Source organism: Sinohyriopsis cumingii, chromosome 12 (assembly GCF_028554795.1).
Source record: "Sinohyriopsis cumingii isolate HCF-2022 chromosome 12, ASM2855479v2, whole genome shotgun sequence".
NCBI lineage: Eukaryota > Metazoa > Mollusca > Bivalvia > Unionida > Unionidae > Sinohyriopsis > Sinohyriopsis cumingii.
In genome coordinates, this window is record NC_142972.1 from 13,070,728 (window position 1) to 13,087,478 (window position 16,751).

Here is a 16,751-nt window from a genome sequence, read left to right on the forward strand (position 1 = left end):
GGCTGATATGCTCAAGTGTCATATCCAGCTTTCGTCTATGCTTGTGAAACATGGACGCTCACATAGATCTACACAGAATTCAAACCTTCAAAATGAGATGCTACCACAAGATCTTGGGCATCTCATACATTGACCAGGTAACTAATGAAGAGGTCTATCTGTTCAATGAGCCATCGGATCCTATGAAGACCTCTTGACCACTGTAAAAAGTGCAAAATGAAGTGGTATGGTCCTGTCTCAACATCATCTGGACTTGCCAAAACAATCTTGCAAGGCACAGTGTGAGGGTGCAGAAGAAGAGGTAGACAGTAAAATGGGTGGGAAGACAACATTAAGGAGTGGACAGGCATGGGATTTGGAGATTCCCAAAGGACAGTAGAGAACAGGGAAAGATGGAGATAATTGGTTGTAAAGTCAACTGTCATGCTCCAATGACCTATTGGGTTAAGGGATTGATGATGGTGATGATGATGAATTCGTTTAGGTCTCTTCATTCATCCAAGGTTGACCCTTTATTTCCTAAGAGGGGTTTGAATCACAGCTGGTCTTAGAAAGTCAATGCCTTTAGTGTAGCAAAGAATTGGGAGCAATTTGCATGGTTTAGAGCTGACAAAAAATCCCAGATCCCTGATGCTTGTTATAATGTCACAGTGCCTGTTAGAGACAGATTCTTGGCCACTCCTAAGGGAGAAAAAAATGCATGTGCCTGAGAGCTAGTGCTGTCTTCCCAGAAGCGATGAATAGTAAAGTGACCAATAAAAAAGAATGAGTTGCTCTTCTTGAGACCTGAAAGACCAGCTCCCTTGCTCCAGTGTATCTGAGGCAGACTCTGATCAGATTAATGGAGTTTTGTCTGTCACTCATCTTCATGTGACCAGTCTTTGACTGCAGAACTGTATCCAGACCTCTGAATGGCTAAAGACAGATGGATTCCTTCGCTCGCACTCATTGATCTTTAGGGAGTAGGGACAGAAGTTTTTTGGGGCAAGAAGACCTCCAGACAGCAAAAGGGTGGTCTGTCCCCTCCCTCCCTGCTTCTGTGTTTTGACCACTGGTTCTGCCCTAGTGTTCATAAATTTGGGACATGATAGAAAAAGTGTTGACAAATGCCCAAAGTGTTGACCAATAAGAAAAGTTAATTCTGAACATTCACCTTTATACTTTTTTGTTGGTCCACAGGAATCAGACAACAAGATAACTAGATAAAAAAATAATGAGACTGATTCCTCTGTTTTATTCTACTGGTCATTGCCTGCACCTTTCTAAAGTTGATGGACATTGTTTCTTGATCAAAACAAACATTCTTTGTGAAAAACCAAAGCCACATGACTTGAAATACAGAAGTAATACACTGGAATAGTGTTTATCAGGAATCTTCTTTCTGACAGAAATGAAGGTGTTTTTTCAGGACACAATTTTTCTAATATTAAAGCTTCAGGTACTCATTTTTATTTCTGTTATAAAATAATATGTTTAAGGATCTGAAATGCTGATGCTTAAGATGGCAATTATCAAAATGGATGTTAGGATGGGTCAAACTGGTATCAACTCATGGTTAAGACAGTAATTATCAAAATGGATGTTACGATGGGTCAACCTGGTATCAATCATTCCCCCTTTCTGATGATGGTAGGAACATTAGTTCATTCTCAGCCACAACATAACAAACACTAAATTGCTTTCCATTTACAGTGTTTGGGAAAAACCATCTTGTGACTGTATTAACATCTTTTGATGGTCTGTAGGTTTGAATATTCATTAGCAAACAGTGAAGGAGAACAGCAAATCAGTTGCTTTTAATGGGGGAAAATAGACTTTCTATTATGCAGTAAGGCAAGGTTTCACCTTTGTAATGTATCAAAGCTAACATAAAGGTTCTATTTCGTTATTTTATGGAGATAAAATTGTACCATTTATGGCAAAGAGAACTTTAATTTTTTTCATTGTTCTGTCATTTTGTGCATATATATTTTGTTTGTCTTTCCATCATATTGACTTGCTATTCATTTTAAGAATGAATACACATAAACAGATTCAAAGTGTGCATGCGTACACTGTAGAGTTATACAAAAGTTGTTGTTCATGAATTGTGGGTAAAAAATGGTGTTAACATGTGCTCTGAAGCTTTAACTGTAGGAAGTCAAGTCATATTTGATTAGGCAAATAATAAAAAAAATAATTAAAAAATATGTTTTCAGTTGGTGGAATGTCCCTGTTTCTCATTGCCGGCCTTTTTCCTCAATGGTATAAAATTTGTTTTTAAGAAAATCACATTGCCAAAATTGATTTGTGTATCTATAGTCTGACTATAGTTTGTACTCCCTACCAATTTCAATAACGAAAATGTTTAATGTTATAAAAAGTGCACAGAACTAAGTCAACTGAATCATTGATTTATAATTTCTAACCTGACTGTGACCAGAATGGCACTAATACTGGGATCTCCTGCGTCTTTCATGCTTAACGGACTTTCCAAACAAACAAACGGTTTGGTATAGTCAGACTATAATTGAGCCAGTTTTTCCCAGTACTTTGAAGTGCTGGAAATATTATTTAGTTTATAGATAATGTTTATTAAAAAAAATGGAGAGAAAACCCGCCTAACCTAATTTTAAAATCAGTGAAATAGGAAGCACACATCACAGCCTTTTTCAGTCAAAAACAATATTTTATTTCAGAAGCCATTTTTAATACTAATTTGTTTCTAAATAGTTTTTCTTACTAGTATTTAAATCTGAATTAAAAATTACTTTCATACATCATGAAGCTGCTCGTTTTCATTTAGAAGTAACTGCAAGATCACAAGTTAACTTCTTGTTTACTGGCATTTTATACAGAGCCTGGATAGGTTACTCATACATCCAGACTCTACTAAGAAAATGGTGGCACTGATAAACTGTTTATCGGTGTATTATTCAGTAATGAATAATTAGTATTAAAGAGAGTTACCATAAAAGAAACCCTGTCAGCTGCATGTTAACTCATTAACTCCTGGAGGTTTTTATCATTTTTGCCTTAAATATGAGTAGGAAACACATTTTGAGGGCTATAATACATCCTAATGCATTAACTTCCAAGTGATTTTCCATTAGCCTAATGCCTAGTTGTGTTAGAAACATTGTTTTCCATAGGTTATTTTGCTTAACGGACCCATCATTTTTGTATCGAGACTGCTCCTTATTCCAAATGCCCACCTTATCCTACTTTTACAAAGGTTCACCTGTCTGTGTGCAGTTCAGACTGGTCTGCCTTAGATCTAAGTCCAAAAAGTCCAAAATCCAGACACAAAATTGGATTCCGACCACAGACGCATTTTAGATGAAGAAAAAGAAACGGGTGAAAAAAAATTAGGTTTTTCCTTATGTATTTTGTAGCACAACTAAAATGTCCAGATTATTTCGTATCATTGTAGAGCTACATCTGCCTACCTTTCTATAATACCACCCACTTTAGTGTATCATACATGACCTTGATGCTACAGAACTCGGCAGTAGGCTACTACCTCCTGCCACATAAACGTGGTGCCAGGGGTTAATGAGTTAAGAATGCTATTTTTGCATTTAGATAATCAGTTATGAAATGCATTTGATGGACTTTATCTCTAAAGCATGGTTAAAGTCTTAGAAAATGATAATTTTACTCGTTAACAAAAAATCAAATCTTAACTAGATGGAATAAATCTGAAATGCTAGCATGTCAAAAAACACAATTGTTTTTTTATTTTTTATTATCAGAGATTATATTTTTTAATTGCATAGTTTTTCAGCTAATGATGGATTTTTTTTTCATGTTTACACCAGATTGTACTTTTACATTTTCAGAAACATGCTGCAAAGATGATGATGAAGGTATTTGATGATTCACTTTTGGACACCTGCGCCTTTCTGGAAGACTTCACTACAGAGCAAATACACTGTCTGAATGTCTTTGAAAAGTGCAAATGCCTTGTGTTGTGGCTTCAGGAATCTATGAAAGGCATGTTAATAATTTTTATATCTCTAATAATAATTATAGAAAAGAATCAAAAGGTAATATTCTCAGATTACAGACAGGATATTGAAGAGCTGTACAAATGACTTGATGTTGTCCTGACAAAAGCATATGGGACAAAATAGCACAGCTTAAAACCTAACAAAATATTGCCCAGACTATAGAGTGCAGAGTAGAAGTTGACATGTAAAGTCAGGTAATTTGTAAGTTCCAAATAGTATTAAAGAGTCATTCTTCAAAGCTATTTGCATACCTGAAACTGTAAAAATATCACAAATAAGTTTTGGCCTAAACATTTGCAATCATGGACAGAACCAAATTGCAGAAGGAGAAAGAGCATATTTTACATGAAGGCTATTGGTTTCATAAAGTTTATATTAATTTAAATGGCATTATGTCATGGAGATGCGTAGAAAGTCAGCAAAGATTGGCTGATATGATATGCAACAGATGCAGTAATTGTTGTTTTTGAGCATAATCATGCTTCCACTCCAGAACTGCATATTGCGATATTAATGAATGGATGTTTTTTTGTTCTGCATATTGAGATATACTTGATAAACGATGCTTAAGGATCTTTAATGCTGCATCTTGTTAGTTGTTTCTTTTGTGACACATAAAATGTGCATTAATTATTCGTATGATTTTATTGGCATGCTTTTGTCATTGTGCTCTTTTGTCAGTGTGATTTGGTCTGCACTCTGTTTGCTGCCCAGTAATTAAATAGCTCTTTTAGATGCTACACTTGCTTGATAAGAAAACTGTCTGTGAAAGGAACCTTGTTTCCATCTAGGTTGTGCATCTCACAGACACCTTGGTCCCAGCTTTGGAAGAATCAAACAGCCAGAATCAGTGAGTCACTCAATGCAGAGTGCCTGGATCATCAAAGACTTTGATTGTTGCAATGTGCTAGAAATAAATCATCATACAAAGAAATACTGAACTTGCAGTTGGACCACATATTATGTAGTCTGTAAGAGGAAAATGTTGACATCTGGTGATTCTAATGAATAAAGGAATACATTTGTAATTAGAAAAATATAAATGAGGCAAAATTTATGACTTTCAGGTTCTGAGATGTCATATCTTATACAGTTTTCAAATTTTAAATTCTGACACTCTATTAATCTTTTTATCTTTTTCATATTTCCAGTCCAGTGCAGTAGTTTATTTACATTTTGGTACAAATATTGAAAGGAAAAATTGAAGTTTTTTTTGCATAAATAGAATTTTGACTTAGTACTGACTTTTGGATTTCATAATACTTGATTGTTTGGAGGGTGAAATTTGACATGTACTTTGTGTAAAAGTAACTAGAGTCTTGATGTCTAAAAGTAACTAGAGTCTTGATATCTAAAAGTAACTAGAGTCTTGATGTCTAAATGTAACTAGAGTCTTGATGTCTAAAAGTAACTGGGGTCTTGATGTCTAAAAATAACTAGAGTTTTGATGTCTAAAAGTAACTAGAGTCTTGATGTCTAAATATAACTAGAGTCTTGATGTCTAAATGTAACTAGCACCTTGATGTCTAAAAGTAACTAGAGACTTGATGTCTAAATGTAACTAGTCTTGATGTCTAAAAGTAACTGGGGTCTTGATGTCTAAATGTAACTAGAGTCTTGATGTCTAAACGTAACTAGAGTCTTGATGTCTAAATGTAACTGGGGTCTTGATGTCTAAACGTAACTAGAGTCTTGATGTCTAAATGTAAATAGAGTCTTGAGGTCTAAAAGTAACGCGCATCTTGATGTCTAAATGTAACTAGAGTCTTGATGTCTAAATGTAACTAGAGTCTTGATGTCTAAACGTAACTAGAGTCTTGATGTCTAAAAGTAACTGGGGTCTTGATGTCTAAATATAACTAGAGTCTTGATGTCTAAATGTAACTAGCGCCTTGATGTCTAAAAGTAACTAGAGACTTGATGTCTAAATGTAACTAGAGTCTTGATGTCTAAATGTAACTGGGGTCTTGATGTCTAAATATAACTAGAGTCTTGATGTCTAAATGTAAATAGAGTCTTGAGGTCTAAAAGTAACGCGCGTCTTGATGTCTAAATGTAACTAGAGTCTTGATGTCTAAACGTAACTAGAGTCTTGATGTCTAAATGTAACTGGGGTCTTGATGTCTAAACGTAACTAGAGTCTTGATGTCTAAATGTAAATAGAGTCTTGAGGTCTAAAAGTAACGCGCGTCTTGATGTCTAAATGTAACTAGAGTCTTGATGTCCAAACATAACTAGAGTCTTGATGTCTAAAAGTAACTGGGGTCTTGATGTCTAAATATAACTAGAGTCTTGATGTCTAAATGTAACTAGTGCCTTGATGTCTAAAAGTAACTAGAGACTTGATGTCTAAATGTAACTAGAGTCTTGATGTCTAAAAGTAACTGGGGTCTTGATGTCTAAATATAACTAGAGTCTTGATGTCTAAAAGTAACTAGCATCTTGATGTCTAAATGTAACTAGAGTCTTGATATCTTAAAGTAACTAGAGTCTTGATGTCTAAATGTAACTAGAGTCTTGATGTCTAAATGTAACTAGAGTCTTGATGTCTAAATGTAACTAGAGTCTTGATGTCTAAATGTAACTAGAGTCTTGATGTCTAAAAGTAACTAGCATCTTGATGTCTAAAAGTAACTAGAGTCTTAATGTCTAAAAATGACTAGAGTCTTGATGTCTAAAAAGTAACTGGGGTCTTGATGTCTAAATATAACTAGAGTCTTGATGTCTAAAAGTAACGCGAGTCTTGATGTCTAAAAGTAACTGGAGTTTTTATGTCTAAATGTAACTAGAGTCTTGATGTCTAAATGTAACTAGAGTCTTGATGTCTAAAAGTAACTGGGGTCTTGATGTCTAAATATAACTAGAGTCTTGATGTCTAAAAGTAACTCGCGTCTTGATGTCTAAAAGTAATTGGGGTCTTGATGTCTAAAATTAACTAGAGTCTTGATGTCTAAAAGTAACTAGAGTCTTGATGTCTAAAAGCAACTTGAGTCTTGATGTCTAAAAGTAACTTGAGTCTTGATTGAGTAACTGATTGTCTGTTTGAAGTCTGCTTGGGACAGCCTTTTTGAGAAAAGTGAGCTACTTCGAAATGTTGCTCCTTACAGAGGTAGTTTTCTTCCAGAGTAAGTGTAGCTTTGAAACAGAAACAGGCTGTTTACATGACTTGGCAGCTCTCTTACAACAGGTGTATTTGTTGTTGTTACATTGAACATAGGAACTTAAGTTATGTTCAGAATTGCTAGTTTTATAATTCCTATTGATAGCAAATAGGAGCACATAAAAATATGCTGTCATTCTTATAAAGTTCCTTATTTTAGAATCCATTTATTTTTCCTAGAGTTTAGGCGAAAAGAATTTGTATATTTGTTCAGAATTATTAACCCATTACCTCACAGAGCAAAGTTACCCAGTGCAGCGCACTGTAAATAGAACACCTGTTACCTATTCGACTCCATATGCATAGGCCTGCCTGTTAACTGTTAAGCAATGTAGTGTATTTTACGTTTAACAGCAATTTTAACCATTTTACGTTTTTGGTACACATCTATTATGTGTTGAAAAATTTAAGAGTCCGATTGTTATAGCTGTGTAATTATTTTTCATTGAATAATTGTTATTTACTTTAAAATCTTGAGAACTCATTCACCATCAAGTCAGTGAGACAGTGTGACAAACTGTAGCTACCATTTCTCATACTCAAAATTCAGAAGTTTTTTGTCCGTGTCTACATCACTAAGTCATCTGAATTTGATAATTTATAAAAACTAATTGCTACCCATATCAATATCAGAGCCTTTACCTAAGTTATTGAATCTTTCATAATTGTGATTCTAATCGTGAAAACTTCATAAGTACTGAATGAAATCCGTGACCTTCATTTTGGAGAGTGGAGACTACGAAACAGTTACTTTAAATAGTAGATATTGAGCAGAGCATAAACAGTGACCACGTGATCTTATGTAATTGTCGTTCACAGAAATGAATGTAGTATTTAATGGGGGTTTTCCTCGAAGGTGGCGCTACAAAAAATGGCTTAAAATGGCTGACATTTACAGCAGACGTCAAAAGGCGCTTCCATGCGAATGGAGTAGAGGTGTCCAAAGGCACTTGCATGAGGTAAAGGGTTAAAGGAAATACTATCCCCACCCTGCAGGTATTTCATTCAATGGATGAGGAAGATTCTTTGAAATAAAAGCCAAAAGCTGGAGGACTGAAGTTACATATTGCTGAAATTATTGACTAACTAGCTTTCTTTGTGTGTGTGTGATTTGGATTTTTAACATAGCTTTAACAAATTTCGAGTCCTATCACTGTGATGTCTGCATTATGGCAGTTTATATTGATATCTAGCACTGGGCATCATGCTGCAGATGTGTAGTATCATGTCCCACCTAGTCATATTATCCTGACACCAGGCCGACCAGTCCTAAAAGTAACCTTTTAATACTGAGTGCCATTTTATAAGTTTTTATGACTTAGCTTTGGTTTGAACCTGTGATCTCCCACATCAAAGTGGACACTCCAACCACTTAAGCCACCAGAGCAGTCAGATTTATTTGTAGATCAAACTGGTTTTGCCTCATGCCTATTGTCCTTTTAAAGAGAGAAAGAATTTGATGTCTAAGAAATCCTAAACAGGCTGAGAAGATATCACCAGTGTGGGAACTTCAGTCTTGCAGCTTTTTAGCTAATATTTCAGAGAATCCTCCTGATCCATCACAACAAATGCTTCAGGTTTTGACAGGATGACTTTACAAATATCAGGCCTGTCTGATTGAATTTTGCATGTTTAAAAATGTATAACAAATTCAAACTAGACCGTAGGGTTAATATATATATATATATATATATATATATATATATATATATATATATATATATATATATATATATATATATATATATATATCCAAATACTCACAGTAGGAAGCCAAGTGAAGAATGAATTCCATATAATAATAATGACTTTATTTAAATCAGAAAATCATTTGGTCATCTGACCAATATTCCAGGATGTCTTCTACAATGACATTTGTGTGTGTGTGTGTCTATATATATATATAATTATATATTATATATTATATAATGCACAATTTTTACAAGATGACTTTAGACAACAAATGCTGATAAAATTAGACATGATCTACTGCCTCAGTAAAATATGTACAAGACTTCAGGGATGAGTACATACAGGATTCATACAAATAGTAGTAGTGAACATGTGTAGAATATTATAGAGTACATGATAACAATGTTGTAATCAAATCCTCAGACCTGTATTCAAATTGCGTGACACACAAACACAGCTTTTTGTTGAAATGAAATTAAGTGTTACATCCCAATTTTTGGCTGGAATACAGCATCAGTAAAGGTCATCTATGGCTGGACCTTATACCGAAGGTAAAAATGATAGAAAATATCTGGCGTGCACCAATCTGCAGTATCCAAAATTTGCTTCAAGGATAAACCTGCATACAAGGCTGCTGATGTGGGTGTCTCTTGTACTGAGTGAGCTTTGAACACTGAAGTATAAATAGCTGCCCCATCAAGAACATATTTAACACAAGGTGATATTGTGGCAGTGGTTACAGGTAAAAAAGTTTTAAATGAAACAGCTGCCTTTTTTTTTTTTTACAATTATGTCTGGTTGCCGTAAGATAGGCTTTTCAGAGTAGTTACATTGCATAGATACTTTAGCCTGTATGATTGAACTTTAACTTATTTCAGAATTTTCCCTGTTTTTTAAGAGTTCAAAAGTACTGTGACAGTAAATATGGTCAGATCCTTCAGAACAACCTTGTGATGCAACATAATAGAAGTGAGACTTTGAACTCTCTCTGCTCTTGTCAAAGCGATGAAAAAGATTGATTTGAAAGTTAACATTCTCAAGTTTGGATCAGTTGCAAAGACAACAAAATATAAAACCTTCTCAACATTCCCAGTAAAGGAGTAGCTAGGTTTTGGAGATATTGCATTAACATACCTCTCATTACTCTGCTGATCAGGTTATAATTTTCTGCTTTAATTGAGTGATCATTCTCTTATTCCTTGCAAACGTTTTGTGATATTAACTATCTTGTTAGTTCTTTGCTGCATGTTAAATGAGCAGTGCACTTTTCTAGTCTTCCTCATTCCCTTAGTGTATTTTCTCCTGTGTTGTATTTCTTTTCAGTACTCACTTCTGCAGTGCTTTGTTATAATTTTGCGTTGTGTATCGCACTATCCAAAATGGGTTATGGAATCATAAATCCCTTTTGTTCATCAGTTCTGAAATTTAATTGTTGCATTGAAATAATAATATTGCACTGCTTTGTCAGTATAATTTGAATACATACTCACGTTGGGAGTAAGATTTTAAACTGCTGCAGTCATTAATTGTAATGCAGAATTAGTACTCACTTGAGCAGTACAAGTTTAATAGTTGCATTAAATAACTTCATTGCACTAATTTGGCATTATATTTTTGGGAATCAAATATTTTCATAATTCTTTCTCTTTTGCAGATTAATTGCTTCAACAATACTTATTTTTCTTTTTGGGACTCTCGCAAAATATGGGGAAGTGAGTGCACAAGAAGGGTCAATGGGACACTTAACCCCCACATGTTTAGCTCACACCTAGGGCATTCATATGTTTTTGTTGTCTATGGCCAACAGCATTGGGACCTGGGCAAGAGATGGTACAGTTATGAAAGTTGGAAGAAATGCCCTTCTTCCCCTTGTACTACTTGATCCCAGAAGAGTATGGGATTGTTATCTCTTCCTCCCAGGAGAGTATGGAATCCCTTATCTGAGTCCTTATGGGGATGAAAAGAAGAAGACACCTTGATCCCAGAAGGGTATGGGATCTTCTTTCATTAGAGAATCCTCCTCCTCCTCCCAAAGAGTCCCTCAGATGATCATATTGACATAGTGCCAGATAGGGTTTGATCCAAGAGAGGAAAAAAGTAGGTTCAGAGCGAGATGCATCCTCCAGCCAGGGAGGAGCTGCACCAGCACAAGGCCCATGAGAGTGAATTGCCCCCCTTGGTTAGGGAGGAGCAGTACCCTTTTGAGAGTGAGTGAAGCCCCCAATAGAGGGATGAACAGTACCCTCTAAAGGCCCATGAGAATGAGTTGAGCCCTTTGGACAGGTAGAGGGAGCATCCTCTCAGGACCTTTAGCTTGGTAAAGGCATCAAGTTCCCATTCAGTCCTATGGGATGTGAGGACATTAATTTCAGGAAAGAAAATCTTCATTCCCATTCATGGTGCCTTGGATCCCTATGCCATGGCCTCAGAGCAGTTTAAGTGTGGCAGGTCACAGACCTACATCATCTGCTCGTGTGGAGAGACAAACAGATAAAGGAGGAGGCCTGGTCTTCTCCCTTCAAATGATCTAGAAAGGACGAGAAGTTCTCCCCTATTTCCAAAAATGTCTGCAGGTAAGGGCAGTTTCTCTATATTCTCCCTGTGTTGTTGAGGGATGGGGATATTCATATAGGAGGAGTTGCAGGAAGAAGATGCCCCTTTTTTCAAGTCTCCTCCTGATTGGAAGGTCACTGGGCAGGACAATGAGGGTTTTTTCGGCTTTGGTGGACTTGAGCAAGTTTGTCCAAAATCCCTGAAAGCTGTTCATCCTCTTTAAACAGTCCAGGAAACAATACCAATTCACATGTCCTTCTTGCATGTCATGAGTTAGACAAAGTGCCTGAAAGGGTAAAGCGAGTTTGTCAGTTGGCTTCTCCCCCATTTTGAAAAAAGAAGGAATATGGTTCCAGGGACTGGGACCCTCTTTTGCTGTGTCCAATATCCTTGTGTGTGCTTGATTAACCCTCTTTTCAGATGTCTGGCTGGGCATAATGGAAGACAAGTGTGTCCTTTCTGTAGTACAGGACTGATACCACCTACATGTAACCAGTATGACACCTTGTACTTTAATCTGTAAGATATTACTTAGATTTTATTGTATTGTAATCATGGTACAGGATCTGAATGCCCTTTAGCCCTTTCAGTACTAAAGACCAGTAAACCAGTACAGGAACAATAACTCCTCTCAACACTGCAGACAGGTATATCGGTCTCAAGTACATGTCTCGTTTTGATGATGTATTCTCTGGTTGGTCAATATTGGGGTTCCTCCATTTGTAAATAATTATGTCATACTATGATTCATTTGCATGCCATTTGGATACATTTTGACTTTAAGGTAGATTGTTTACAAGAAAGAGGGGTTTTCCGATCAATAAATCCTGTATGAAATTTTCATGGCAGACTTAAGGCGGATTTCAGATGGGTATTTTTAAGCTCTTTCTGCCTAAATCATGATTGCTCATATTAAGGGAGCTTAGGCAAATTTCAAGCGGAATTCAGGGCAGGATTTTAGACAAAATATAATGCTGTCTGGAATTTCTGCGCACCTAAGGTTTCTGTCACCAATACCGAAGCAAAAGGCATACCGAATATGACTGATTGACAAAAATAAAATACTGCTATGCTTACCTTTTCAAAAGAGGCAGTTGTCACTGGAATAGTCTTTTCAAAATAATATTAATTTTGGACACAAGGGATACCACCCCTGTGTTTTCATGACTTGTAATATTTTGGCCTCTTCTGCACACAGCTTTGAAAAGATGTAATATTTATCCATATTTATCCATCGGGCTATAGAAATGAAATACATTACTTTGGACTGTTTGTGTCAGCAGTTCAGTCGAGTAATTAGGTCAGGTTTATAGCTAGTTTTACAAAATTTAATGTAACAATGCCAATAAATGGCAAGTGATATTAAGCTAACAAAACCATTTTTGTAAAAAAATTAGTAAAGTTCAACATTTTATAAAAAATAAGCTTTCTTGTGGTTTACTTTGTACATGCCATTGCCAATGATAAAGTAAGACTTTAGTTCTCAAGATGGAGTATCAGAATGTTTAGCAAGCATGTTCATTCCAATCAGTTTCCATTATGCGACGATTGATTGGGCAAATACAAACTTTTGACCGATCAGAAAGCTCTTTACATTGATCATCTGTTAAATAATATTTGGAACAAATATTTATTAGAAGGCTTATTGCAGAATGGGACCGAATAGAGCATTATTTAAAAAAAATAAATAAACAGTTTCAGAGATGATATTTAAAAAAGGGTTCATATTGAGGAAAATCACAGTCAGGTCAGAAGAAAAGCTAAATTCTGCTTTAAAACAGAAAACAATCTTGTTTGAGGGCAGTTAAATTCAATTAAAGATAACAAAAATACAACAACAGCAACAAAACAAAGATGTGGAAAGAAGTCATTGTTCCCAAAATGAACAATAAAATTACAGCTATCAGAAACAGGAAATATAAATGTTGCTGAAAATCATTCAAATTGTGCAAGAAACAAAAAATAAATTTATTATATCTTATTAATATATTCTATTGATATATCAGTGATATTACAATCACAAAATATCACTATATTTTCAGAAGTTTTGGCAAACTCTCAGTGAAATTTCAATCACAAATTCTCACTGATAATTTTCAGAAATGTTGGCACACTAAACGAAATTTCAATCACAAAATTTCACTTATATTTTCAGGAATTTTGATAAAATCTCCTACAATACTATAATTTTAGTGAAAAAAAGAAATTTGATTGAATGTCAACAACTTTTCACTGTGATTTCGCTGAAATTTCAGTCGTATTTTCACTAGGGTATGATTTTTGAAGAGCATATTTTGATAAGAAGCAAAAAAAACCCTTATTTTTCAGAGTAAACATCAGATCAAGTCCAAAATCCACCTTGCACCAAATTTTCTAAGTCCAAAGATTCATCTGTGCTTATAGTTCTTTTCATAAAGTTCAAAATTATGCCTAATATTTCTACTAAAATCTGTCCAAGTCCAAAATCTGTCTTAAAGTAGGAAAATGAACTGGACAATCAGAACTTTTCTGTTTAACAGTTATTCTTTAGGAGGATTATAAGAAATAGTATGCTTAACCATTAGACGGATTCAGTCTGTGACCTTAGCCGTATTCCCAGTCCACCTAAAGTCCATCTGAAATTTGGATTTTTTAGGTGGATTACACCCTGAATCCACCTAAAATCCAGGCGGAATATGCCTAAAAATTTCGTACAGGAATTGTTCAATTTCAAAGTCACCAAAGTACATCCAAAATGGTGGACTCGTTGGATGATGAGTCTGAATAGCCTGTGGTCGAAATATTTGAAAATAAAAGAAATTCTGATCTTGTAGATCTACACGAGAAAGAAAGGGAGTGTTTTGCCAAAAAAGATAGATGGATATTGTTGGCAATATTGATGAGAATTAGTACTATTAAGGCTTTGAACTTGTATTTGATTTGTATTACTCTTGAATTTCATCAGTGGATTAAATCTCAAATGGCAAGATTTTCAAATATCAATGCGCACTAGAAGCAAGAGATTGACACAAATCAACACAAAGGTGCCTGGACATGTGTAACATAATCTGAAATACTGTCTTTTTATAGCCTTGATATATTGGTGGAAGTTATGATTTTTGGCAGAGAATGAATTGTATTTGTCAAAAAGTGAGAAATTCTGGTTTTTTGGATCCAACTTTGGAGAAATTGTGTCATGTGATATTTTTCCAGGTAAAATGCTACCTGCATTTTATTGGTGACAGAGGTAAATGATTAGCTAGTTGAAAACTGTCTTGGACTTTAATTAAATTAGTCTGGTGTGATCACAGTCCAAATATATGTTTTTATGCATATTTATTTCCCTAAAGAACATAATACCTTGTAAATTAAGTTTTATAACACCTGTAAAAAATCTTGTTACCTACATGTGGCTTTCCCTGAAATGTGACAATATTGCAATTATTCAAGCCATGATTTGTAGGAACTTGATATTGGATCAAAAGGAGACCACATATTACTCTTTAAATGCTTCATTTAACATTTTTGATTAAATACCATGAAATTTAACATTAACTTACCTTTTCATTTACCTGTGTAATCATCTGTTTGCAACTAAACTTGCTTATGAGCATATTTTCACAGACCTGAATTTGTCTTCTTTACAATGATACCATATATGCATTCCTATCACAAGAAATAAAATGTTTATGTCACTGAAAATATGTTGCCTACATTTATTAAACATCTTGAAAGTTACTTAGTGTTGAATGTTAGTCTCCTATTGAAGTTACTTAGTGCTGAAAGGGTTAGAGGAGTGCAATCAGTATAACACATTTTATCCATTACTATAATCTGGTCAGATATTATTACCGTAGGTAAATTGTAATTGTATAAGAATCACCATGCAGAATCTGCATGCCCATTAAAGGAGTGTAATCAGTATGGCACATTGCATCCATTACTTTAACCTGGTCAGATATTACTAAGTTGGCTGTAAATGTATAATAATCTCAGTACAGAATCTGCATGCCCATTAATGGTGATATTTTATCAAAAATATCAATAAAAAAGGTACAACTTTGAAACAATAAGAAAACATAGTTTATGTTTCTTTGGAATATTTTATTAACAGATTATTTATCGAAAACACCTTTCACAATGATTGTTATTAAGAACATTCACTTGTAACAAGCACTTTTTATGTGGATGTGTATGACTGATCTATTTGTTACTTTGAGGTTCTCAGGCAGCAGTGTGTGTCAAGTCTGTATCATGTTTGTCAACTTTCTAGATGGTGGTGGTGGTGGTTTTCTCTAGGGCAAACCCCCTAGAGCCATAACTTGGAAACAGTTGATATTGCCACCCTATAACAATATATATCATACATGTGCAACTTCCTCCAGGATTCAGGCCAGATAGCGATTTTTAAATTTACTAGCAAGCTACACTGTATGGCAGATTCAAGCATCCCATCCACATGTCTGGTATGATACTTCTTTGGCCAAGTTGGTAATATAGAACCCTGGGAGACTCTTGCAGCTGCTTAGGGCCTTACCCCTCAGTAAGAACTTAAAAACTTCATAACCCTCTATTAAAAATATATGTATACTTACTCTACATTCACTTAGAGTAAACAACAAAACAATTCAGCTGTTGCTTGCATGTCAAAATCTGAAAAATATGCCATGGACATTTTAAGCAGATTGAACATGTACACTTGCTTTGAACAGTATGTGGCTGAAGGCATATACAAAATAGGCTCATTATGATATACTAGGAGGGTTCTGGCTCATTTTAGGTAACTTATAAAATAAGCACACAGAGTTATTTGAATAAGACAATTAATAAAAATGCATAAAAATAAAAATAGTGAAAAATGTAATTATTTTTAATTGTTTTAATTCTGCATGTTTTACTATATCTGTTGCCAAGTCTTCATTGCAAGAAATTGCTACTGATTCTTACAGGAGGTCTGAAGGAACTGAAGGTATTTGTGGATTTAGCGAGAATCTCAGCCAGGGATGCTCCCATGGAAATTGCCAGAGTCAACTGTCTTCATGCAGCTATTACAGGATTTGCTCCACTCATTTTTGACCTTGATGAAAATTCTGGGTTCAGAGAGTTTTTGGAGAAATGCCAGATTTTATGGAAAGTGCTAAAAGCTGATCCGAATCTGCCCAAAAAGCTGGTATGATAACATGAGCAATAGTTTATGAAATTATGGTCAAACTAAGTTTTTGAAAATTGGATTGCTAAATATAAGATGTTTTGTTATGCCTACTACAAGTTGGAACAAATAATTTTATGCCATGCCTATATGTCAGCTTATCCATCATCCATTAGTTAAAATGAATGTCCATTTTTGTTGTGTTTTACAAAAACTTAAGTTTTAC

General features: G+C 34.9%; 1 protein-coding gene across 1 annotated transcript in view; it reads left to right on the forward strand.

Annotated features, from left to right (window-relative positions):
• Positions 1-16,751, forward strand: part of LOC149786019 (E3 ubiquitin-protein ligase rnf213-alpha-like) — a 180,064-nt gene that overhangs the window by 130,014 nt on the left and 33,299 nt on the right. The window contains exons 13-15 of the mRNA XM_089978096.1: positions 3,822-4,028; positions 10,499-10,674; positions 16,291-16,546. Coding sequence (XP_089834222.1) covers positions 3,822-4,028; positions 10,499-10,674; positions 16,291-16,546 — 639 coding nt within the window. The remainder of the gene's footprint in view (positions 1-3,821; positions 4,029-10,498; positions 10,675-16,290; positions 16,547-16,751) is intronic.